This window comes from Triticum aestivum, chromosome 3D (genome assembly GCF_018294505.1).
Source record: "Triticum aestivum cultivar Chinese Spring chromosome 3D, IWGSC CS RefSeq v2.1, whole genome shotgun sequence".
Taxonomy (NCBI): domain Eukaryota; kingdom Viridiplantae; phylum Streptophyta; class Magnoliopsida; order Poales; family Poaceae; genus Triticum; species Triticum aestivum.
Genome location: NC_057802.1, coordinates 121,867,697 through 121,878,062, shown reverse-complemented (window position 1 = coordinate 121,878,062; position 10,366 = coordinate 121,867,697). Strand labels below are relative to the sequence as shown.

The 10,366-nt window shown below is 52.4% G+C and overlaps 2 protein-coding genes across 2 annotated transcripts; both read left to right on the top strand.

Annotated features, from left to right (window-relative positions):
* Window positions 1-247: 247 nt before the first annotated feature.
* On the top strand, window positions 248-2,910 carry LOC123074333 (cell division control protein 48 homolog D-like). Its single transcript, XM_044497204.1, has one exon. The coding sequence runs from the start codon at window positions 366-368 to the stop codon at window positions 2,730-2,732; it is 2,367 nt and encodes a 788-aa protein (XP_044353139.1). The 5' UTR covers window positions 248-365; the 3' UTR covers window positions 2,733-2,910.
* A 4,572-nt stretch (window positions 2,911-7,482) lies between these two features.
* On the top strand, window positions 7,483-10,064 carry LOC123074332 (cell division control protein 48 homolog D-like). Its single transcript, XM_044497203.1, has one exon. The coding sequence runs from the start codon at window positions 7,565-7,567 to the stop codon at window positions 9,929-9,931; it is 2,367 nt and encodes a 788-aa protein (XP_044353138.1). The 5' UTR covers window positions 7,483-7,564; the 3' UTR covers window positions 9,932-10,064.
* Window positions 10,065-10,366: the final 302 nt, after the last annotated feature.

Below are 10,366 nucleotides of genomic sequence, written 5' to 3'. Positions count from 1 at the left end.
TCCGTCTCGCATCGCACGAACGACAGCAGTCTCCTCCAGCACGGACACGCCATTGTTGGCGCAGCCAGGTACAACTATTCCGAGTTCGAAGGGTTCTTTCGATCCGATCGTGCCAAGGTAGTAGGAAGATAGTAGGAAAAGAGTTAGCGTCCTAGTACGGCACGGGCAACGTACAAAGAGTACGAATATGACGCGAACGATCACGGCCTTCCGACCCGAGTCGGCCGTGCCTCCCTGCAATAAAGGGTGCGAACCCCACGTCTCCACCTCACCACAACACCAACGCAAATCAGCGCTCGACAGCATCCATCGAAAGTAATACACGAGAGACGACGCAGCAAGTCGATCAACGAGAGTTGAACGCGATGGCGAGCGCGGCGACGTCGAAGAAGGCGGCGAACCGGCTGGTGGTGGAGGAGGCCACCACCAACGACGACAACTCCGTGTGCAACCTCCACCCTGCCACCATGGAGAAGCTCTCCATATTCCAGGGCGACATCGTGCTGCTCAAGGGCAAGCGCCGCCACAACACCATCTGCATGGCACTGGCCGACGACACCTGCGAGGGGCACAAGCTGAGGATCAACAAGGTGGCCCGCTCCAACCTGCGCGTGCGCATCGCCGACGTCGTGTCGGTGCACCTGTGCCACGACGCCAAGTTCTGCAAGCGCGTGCACATCCTCCCTCTGGACGACACTGTCGAGGGCATAACGGGCAACCTCTTCGACGCCTACCTCAAGCCCTACTTCGTGGACGCCTTCCGCCCGGTCCACAAGGGCGACCTCTTCCTGGTGCGTGGTGGCATGCGGAGCGTCGAGTTCAAGGTCATGGAGATCGACCCCGCGGCGGACTACTGCGTCGTGGCGCCCGACACGGAGATATTCTGCGAGGGCGAGCCCGTCAAGCGGGAGGACGAGGAGAGGCTGGACGATGTCGGCTACGACGACGTGGGTGGCATGGGGAAACCATTGACTTTGATCAGGGAGCTCGTCGAGTTGCCACTCAGGCATCCGCAGCTTTTCAAGTCCATTGGCGTCAAGCCTCCCAAGGGCATCCTCCTCTACGGCCCTCCCGGGTCGGGCAAGACGCTGATCGCCCAGGCGGTGGCCAACGAGACAGGCGCCTTCTTCTTCCTCATCAACGGCCCCGAGATAATGTCAAAGATGGCCGGAGAGAGCGAGAGGAACCTGAGGAAGGCCTTCGAGGAGGCCGAGAAGAACGCGCCCTCCATCATCTTCATCGACGAGATAGACTCCATCGCTCCCAACAGAGAGAAGACTCACGGCGAGGTCGAGAGGCGCATCGTCTCCCAGTTGCTGACTCTGATGGACGGCATGAAAGCTCGCGCGCACGTCATTGTCATGGGCGCCACAAACCGTCCCAACAGCATCGACCCCGCCTTGAGGCGCTTCGGGAGGTTCGATCGTGAGATCGACATTGGCGTGCCGGACGAGGTCGGGCGTCTCGAAGTGCTCCGCATCCATACCAAAAACATGAAGCTGGACGAGGACGTCAACCTTGAGGTGGTTGCCAAGGATACGCACGGCTACGTCGGCGCCGACTTGGCCGCGCTCTGCACCGAGGCGGCGCTGCAGTGCATCAGGGAGAAGACGGACGTGATCGACTTAGAGGACGATACCATTGATGCCGAGATCTTGAACTCCATGGCCATCACCAATGACCACCTTAAGACGGCTCTCGTCGGCACCAACCCGTCTGCGCTACGTGAGACCATTGTCGAGGTGCCCAACGTCACATGGAATGATATCGGCGGCCTCGACGGCGTCAAGAGGAAGCTGCAAGAGACCGTTCAGTACCCGGTGGAGCACCCGGAGAAATTCGAGAAGTTCGGCATGTCACCGTCCAAGGGCGTCCTCTTATACGGGCCACCGGGATGTGGCAAGACCTTGTTGGCGAAGGCGATCGCCAACGAGTGCCAGGCCAACTTCATCAGCATCAAGGGGCCAGAGCTGCTCACCATGTGGTTCGGCGAGAGCGAGGCCAACGTGCGCGAGATCTTCGACAAGGCGCGTCAGTCTGCGCCGTGCGTGCTCTTCTTCGACGAGCTCGACTCCATTGCTACCCAAAGGGGCGGCAGAGTGGGCGACGCCGGTGGCGCGGCGGACAGGGTCCTGAACCAGCTGCTCACTGAGATGGACGGCATGAACGCCAAGAAGACTGTCTTCATCATCGGCGCCACCAATAGGCCGGACATAATTGACTCGGCGTTGCTCCGTCCCGGCCGCCTGGACCAGCTTATCTACATCCCCTTGCCGGACGAGGCCTCGCGGCACCAAATCTTCAAGGCCTGCCTTCGGAAGTCTCCCGTGGCCAAGGACGTCGACCTCGGTGCACTCGCTAGGTTCACCGCCGGCTTCAGCGGCGCCGATATCACGGAGATCTGTCAGAGGGCGTGCAAGTACGCCATCAGAGAAGACATTGAAAAAGACATGGAGAGGCAGAGGATGGGGAAAGACACCATGGAGGTGGACGGCGGTCAGGAAGACGAGGTGGCTCAGATTAAGGCGTCTCACTTCGAGGAGTCGATGAGGTACGCGAGGCGGAGCGTGAGCGATGCTGACATCAGGAAGTACCAGGCGTTCGCGCAGACGCTGCAACAGTCTAGGGGGTTCGGCACCGAGTTCCGCTTCCCAGCACAGCCACAGGCGGCAGAAGCTGCCGTCGACACCTCCGCGGCAGCTGATGAGGATGAAGACGATCTGTACAAGTGATCCAGTAACCATTGTTAGAAATTGAAGTACTAGAATATTATTATAGACTCTTTCTGTTATATATTTCCTCTTCGTTGATCACTTTGTATTGTTGATTCCTTTCATCTACTATATAATTTTCGTTCTTAAGAACTAAGAACTTGCATCATATAAATGCAGTTCGTGAATTAGAATCTCATTATTGTCACAAAAGAAAGCGTGCGTGATTTCGTGTTATTTTCGGGCAGTGAAGTGAAATTAGCCTAAGCTGTCAACTGAACCGTCCCTCTGCTCCTGCACAAGATTTGGAGGATCCTCTGACTGATACGCTTGATTTACTTAGTAATTGAGTAGAGGCAGTCTAGAACAGACGAGTCAAGGAAAAGAGTGGCCTGGGGGTGTCTAGTTATCAGTTAAGTGTTTTTCCATTTGGTTTAGGTCGTTTTTTATGTCTAGTCAGTTTGTGATGCATGTATTGTTGTAATTTCAGTCAATGCTCAGTCTGAAAAAAGTCTGTTTTACATCCCGTTTCAGGTCGAATTCTACCTTCCCGTTTTGGACCTTTAAGCAAATGTTTGCACTCAGCCTGTCCCCTAACTGGCCCTTGCAAAAACCTATTACTGTCCCACACAGACAACAACAATCTGCTACTTAGATGGTGTCGAAGACAATCATCATATTCACTTCATTCAGAGTGTTGTTCCTGATGGTGATCAGAACTGCTACGCCAACCCCTAAGAAGAGAGGAATGAAAGACTGAGCATGACTAAGAGCTAGACTCTAGCTGACTGACTGATAGCTTAGCCAGGTCATAGAGGAAATGAAGAAGAAAGGAAAGCTGACTCCCATTTGAACTATCCAAGAGCTACACTAGGCATATGGAAACACAAAAGTGTCGAATAACTGAACTATATGTCTTCTGTAGAATAACTGAACCCGGAGGGACAAACTGGAAATCAGTGGCAATTTGAAATGAATGAAAAAACCTTTTCTGGTAAAAACTGAATGAAAATACATGGCAGACAAGACTGACAAACTCCTATACCCCTCACCAGTCACCACCTCAATCTAAGACTGACAACAAAAAGCACATAAATGGAAACTGACTCCCTAGGTGACACGGGGCGCGATCGCGCCGCCGGCCCTAGGCCGCCCCCCTCATCTCCTCCCTCCTGCTGCCGCCTGAGGTCGTGCCGGCGAAGCCTGGCCTGTGATGGCGGCGGCGGGGCCTTCTCCCTTGCGCGGTGGTGGCGAGATCTCCTGGCGGCGGCGCATGGTACGGCAGTGATCCAGCATCAAGGAGCGGCGGGATCTTGTGGTGGTGGCCGGGATCCTGGGTCTCGCCTTGCCCAGATGGGCTTGGGCGGACCGGTGGTTTCGGTGTGCACCTACAGGCAAGCGTGGTGGGCCTGGCGGCGCCGGCTGTAGGCACTGTGGTGGTGCCATGGCCGGTCAGGCAGCGGCGGACTGGATCCCTTTCGTCCAATCCCCAGCAGAGATGGCGGCGGTCCATGCACGAGATGCTTGATGGAGGCTCTTCGAACAGATATGGGTGAAAACCTGGTCTCGGCTAGCTGCCAAGGCCCGCGGTGGCGGTGTTGTCTGTGTCGTTCCCTTCTTGAAGGCATCGCCCTGGAGAAGTTCAAAGGCACTCTCTGCTACCTCCGGAGGAAACCCTAGATCAGTAGATCGGATGACGGCGGCGCTCTGGTGTCGTTTCCCCCTTAGGGGCGTCATTCTTGGAGGTCTACATGCGTTCGAGGGACTAGTGGACGGCTTCTTTGGTGGAGCGGTGCTTCATCTTACACATTGACGGTGGCGGATCTCAGCGCAGTGGCGCAGTGGACACTCGGCGTCCGATGCGTGAAGATGGACTCGCGCAGGAGAAGGACGCTATCTGGTGTCATGGTGGCAGCGATGGTAGAGAGGCCTGGCAAGGTCGGTGCGTTAGTTTCTACTCTGAAGATGGATTGGTGGAAGACGGCGGCGATGACACATGAGAGTGCGTCAGATCGGTTTATACCCCAAACCCAGTATGTGGCTTGGTCGGGGCCTCCGGATTTAGATGTCAGGCTTTCGTGCGATGTTTGTCTGGTATTAGGCTCGGGCTATCGGCACCTCTTCATCAAGTGGATAAGAGTAGCGCCAGTTGTTGCTAAGTTTGTTGCTTTAGATGACTTGATGTACTATTTTATAAGGTCTTTGTAAATAATTAATAAAATGGCTACATGCATCGCCTAGAGGCCGGGGGTAATGCTCCTTTTCTAAAAAAAATGGAAACTAAAGAGTTGATGGCTGAATGAATGGACATAGACAAACTGAAGAAGAAAACTGATCTTCTCTCTCTTTTTTTTTTGCGCGAAACTGATCTTCTCTCTATGTTCAACGAATACTCAGGAAGAATGAAGTACCGAAGAACTCCAGGATGCATCTCATGCACGAACTTGAAATAATTTGTTGACCATTGTCTTCAGAAACTTCCAACGAGCCATAAGAAATTTTGGATACTGATCTACCACATACTGGTAATGCAATTGTCAAATGACAATGAAAACTGGAGTAAATAACTAAAATGATAATTAGAGTATAACAATTACTGTTAGCTGCATGCATGCATTCATGCTCTCGTTCCCCTCCTTGCATGTCTGTTTCTGTTGGCTAATTGGTTACTCACAAAGAAACTTAGTGTGCACTAAAGACTAAAGAGTTGTACTCGTACTACCAAAAACTAGGTGGATGGTTAACCTTAGCCTCACATTTTTAAACACACACATACACACCATGGTGACGAGGTACGTGGATAAAGTATTTCTCTGGTGAGATGCTTACCAGTTTAGCCATCAGAATATGCAGGGCTTTGGTTTTTGCTGCTACAGCCACTAAAAAGTAACACCGATTGAGCCCCGCCGGCAACAGCCAGCTCCTTCTTGGCTGCTAGCCTGCTGCAGCCACTGGAAGTGACACCGCTGTCAGCGGTCTTGTACTGAAATGATAAATGAATATAGACTGAAAACACAATCAGAAAACTCATAAACTGAATATTGTCTGGAGGATGCCAGTGACACCCCAATTCAATCTATTTCTAGCGCGTTTGATCTGGAAAATGAACACCTTAAAAATGCAAAACTAAAATGGAAATGAAAATTTTCTGAAAACTTGCAAAACTAGATAATTAACCTACCTATGTGGTAACTCAAAAAATCTGAAGAAAATGACACCTAGCACTGAAAACTACTGACTGCACATATAACTCTGCTATCTGCCATCAGCCATCGGCATATTCTTGTTTTTTTATTAACAAACTCTTAAGCTAAAAAATCCCAGGAATGCTAGTTTAATTTTGAAGAAAAGGGAAGAGAAAGTTATAGAAATAAAGAGTCATTCTAAAACTTGGACTGAAGAATGAGAGTAGTTCATAACTAAAGAATGAAATAACTTATTTAAAGCAAAAAATAATGACTAAGAAACAGATTTTACTAATGTAATGATTGACTGAACATTTACTAAGAAAAACAAAGGGGCTTAAAATCTGGATACTAATGAAAAGATAACCTGAACTGAACAAAATGACACCTAACACCGAAACTAAACATGAAACTGAACAAAATGACACCTAACCCTAAAAGTGCGGACGAAAACAGGTGAAATTGAGAAAACTCTAAAGGGAAGAGTCAATGAAAAATGAATAATTGATAAAATTGAGAGAAAGCGAAAGGAAAGATTGACTGAAAACTCAAGAAGATGACTAAATAGTTAAGACAGAGAATGAAGCAAGCAAAACGCCAAAGGAAGTTACTAAAGTGAAAAACAAACATCGACTGAAGAAAACAAAATGCGGAAGGAACTAAATGAATAATGAAAAAACTGAATAAAAAAATGAAGAAGCAATTGGCTGAAGAAAGATACTGAAATAAATGTCAGAACAAAGAATAAAGGGACTAAAGGAAAAAATGAAAACTGAAGAATGAAAGGAGAAAAATGACAAGAAAAAGAAAGGAGTAAATGAAAAGTTCTTAATAAACAAAATGAGGAAAATGAGAAGGACTAAACAAAGAAAGGGAGAACAGCCCCAAGACTAACGAAGGTGAATGAAATAAAAAGGAGGGAATGTTGTCCATTCGATTGATGATCCAACGGCCGAGATGCACTGGGAGCACCTTATCATCAGGTGCTACCGAATATCAGGTGCTCCGGTAGCACCTGATCTTAGGTGCTCCGGTAGCATCTCGGCCATTGGATCGTGATCCAACAGGCAACATTCACGGGATGTGGATTCAAGTGTCATTTCAAAAATGTTTTGGGGTTTTCTACAAAATTCGCATTGACCAAATGTTGTCCATTCGATTGATGATGCAACGGCCGAGATGCACTGGGAGCATATTATCATCAGGTGCTACCGGAGCACCTGATATTCTCCCCAACGGGTGAAGGCTGATGGCGAGCACCTCCCCGTTCCACCCTTTCTTCTACCTGCCGCCGTTCCAGCGCAGCACGCCTCCCTCCTCTCAGCGCTCACCGCTGTTCATGCATGGACTCCAGCAAGCCCCTGCCGCTCACGTGCACATCCATCTCAGCGTTAATTTGCAGCTACACGTGGACGAATATGACGTGAACGATCTCCACTCGGAACGTTTTTTTTTTTTGAGTAAATCTCGACTCGGAACGTGTGAGGTGCGCGAGCCTACGGGCCTTCCAACCGGAGTCGAATTCTTCAGGCCGATCCTTCAAAAGGGGGGCTGACCCAGGTATCCTCTTCACCGCAACACGAACACAAACTAGCGCTCGACATCCAATCCAACGAGAGTAGTAATCCACGAGAGACGCAGCAAGTCGAGCAAAGAGAGTTGAAGGCGATGGCGAGCGCGGCGACGTCGAAGAAGGCGGCGAACCGGCTGGTGGTGGAGGAGGCCGCCACCAACGACGATAACTCCGTGTGCACCCTCCACCCTGACACCATGGAGAAGCTCTCCATATTCAAAGGCGACATCGTGCTGCTCAAGGGCAAGCGCCGCCACAACACGGTCTGCGTGGCACTGCCCGACGACACCTGCGAGGAGCACAAGCTAAGGATCAACAAGGTGGCCCGCTCCAACCTGCGCGTGCGCATCGCCGACGTCGTGTCCGTGCACCTGTGCCACGATGCCAAGTTCGGCAGACGCGTGCACATCCTTCCCTTGGATAACACCGTCGAGGGCATCGCGGGGAACCTCTTAGACGTCTACCTCAAGCCCTACTTCGTGGACGCCTACCGCCCGCTCCACAAGGGCGACCTCTTCCTGGTGCGTCGCGGCATGCGGAGCGTCGAGTTCAAGGTCATGGAGATCGACCCCGCGGTGGAGTACTGCATCGTGGCGCCCGACATTGAGATCTTCTACGAGGGCGATCCAGTAAAGCGGGAGGACGAGGAGAGGCTTGACGACATCGGCTATGATGATGTGGGTGGCATGGGAAAACCGCTGACTCTGATTAGGGAGCTTGTCGAGCTGCTACTCAGGCATCCGCAGATCTTCAAGAGCATTGGCGTGAAGCCGCCTAAGGGCATCCTCCTGTATGGCCCTCCCGGGTCCGGCAAGACGCTGATCGCCCGCGCGGTCGCCAACGAGACCGGGGCCTTCTTCTTCCTCATCAACGGCCCAGAGATAATGTCCAAGATGGCCGGAGAGAGCGAGAGCAACCTGAGGAAGGCCTTCGAGGAGGCCGAGAAGAACGCGCCCTCCATCATCTTCATTGACGAGATCGACTCCATTGCTCCGAACAGGGAGAAGACTCACGGCGAGGTCGAGAGGCGCATCGTCTCCCAGCTGCTGACTCGAATGGACGGCATGAAGGCCCGCGCGCACGTCATCGTAATGGGCGCCACGAACCGTCTCAACAGCATCGACCCTGCCTTGAGGCGCTTCGGGAGGTTCGATCGCGAGATCAACATCGGCGTGCCAGACGAGGTTGGGCGTCTCAAAGTGCTCCGCATCCACACCAAAAACATGAAGCTGGACGAGGACGTCAACCTTGAGGTGGTTCCCAAGGATACGCACGGCTACGTCGGCGCCGACTTGGCCGCGCTCTGCACTGAGGCGGCGCTGCAGTGCATCAGGGAGAAGATGGACGTCATCGACTTAGAGGACGACACCATCGACGCCGAGATCTTGAACTCCATGGCCGTCACCAATGACCACCTTAAGACGGCTCTCGTCGGCACGAACCCGTCTGCGCTACGTGAGACCGTCGTGGAGGTACCGAACGTCAGCTGGACCGATATCGGCGGCCTCGGCGGCGTCAAGAGGGAGCTGCAAGAAACCGTCAAGTACCCGGTCGAGCACCCAGAGAAATTCGAGAAGTTCGGCATGTCGCCGTCCAAGGGCGTCCTGTTCTACGGGCCACCAGGTTGCGGCAAGACCTTGCTGGCGAAGGCTATCGTTAACGAGTGCCAGGCCAATTTCATCAGCATCAAGGGGCCAGAGCTGCTCACTATGTGGTTCGGCGAGAGCGAGGCCAACGTGCGCGAGATCTTCGACAAGGCACGTCAGTCTGCGCCGTGCGTGCTGTTTTTCGATGAGCTCGACTCCATCGCTACCCAAAGGGGTGGCAGAGTGGGCGATGCCGGCGGCGCGGCGGACAGGGTCCTGAACCAGCTGCTCACCGGGATGGACGGCATGAACGCCAAGAAGACGGTCTACATCATCGGTGCCACCAATAGGCCTAACATTATTGACTCTGCCTTGCTCCGTCCCGGCTGCCTGGACCAGCTCATCTACATCCCCTTGCCGGACGAGGCCTCGCGGCACCAGATCTTCAAGGCCTGCCTCAGGAAGTCTCCAGTGGCCAAGGACGTCGACCTCGGAGCGCTCGCAAGGTTCACCTCCGGCTTCAGCGGCGCCGACATCACAGAGATCTGCCAGAGGGCGTGCAAGTACGCTATCAGGGAGGACATTGAGAAGGACATGGAGAGGCAGAGGATGGGGAAAGACACCATGGAGGTGGACGGCGGGCTGGAAGACGAGGTGGCTGAGATAAAGGTGGCTCACTTTGAGGAGTCGATGAAGTACGCGAGGCGGAGTGTGAGCGACGCCGCCATCAGGAAGTACCAGGCCTTTGCGCAGACGCTGCAACAGTCTAGGGGGTTCGGCACTGAGTTTCGCTTTCCGGCGCAGCCACAGGCGGCAGAAGCTGCCGTCGACACCTCCGCAGCAGCTGATGGGGATGAAGACGATCTGTACAAGTGATCCAGTAACCATTGTTAGAACATGAAGTATGAGTACCTGAATATTATAGACTATGTTTTTGTTCTGTTTCCTCTCGTCGATCACTTCTTTCCATGTATATAACTAGCAAACATGCCCGTGCGTTGCAACGGGAGAATAAAACACATGCTTCTAGCATAATAAACATGACTTATGTCCATGATATCTATTTTGACATACCGCCTCATCCATGTTATTGCTTATCCTCATTCCCGCCTTCATCAACTATGATCGTGGTGTCCATCTAATCACATTGTGTCCGTACGCGGCCAATCCCATGGTGACGATCTCAGCCACCGCCTAAACCCACTCACACTTGCCACTGAACCACACCATCACAAAGTGAATTTCTAATAGTTTTAAAACAAATCGGTGAGCTGGACGTGACGTCCGCCCTTCCCGTTGCAACCTACACCT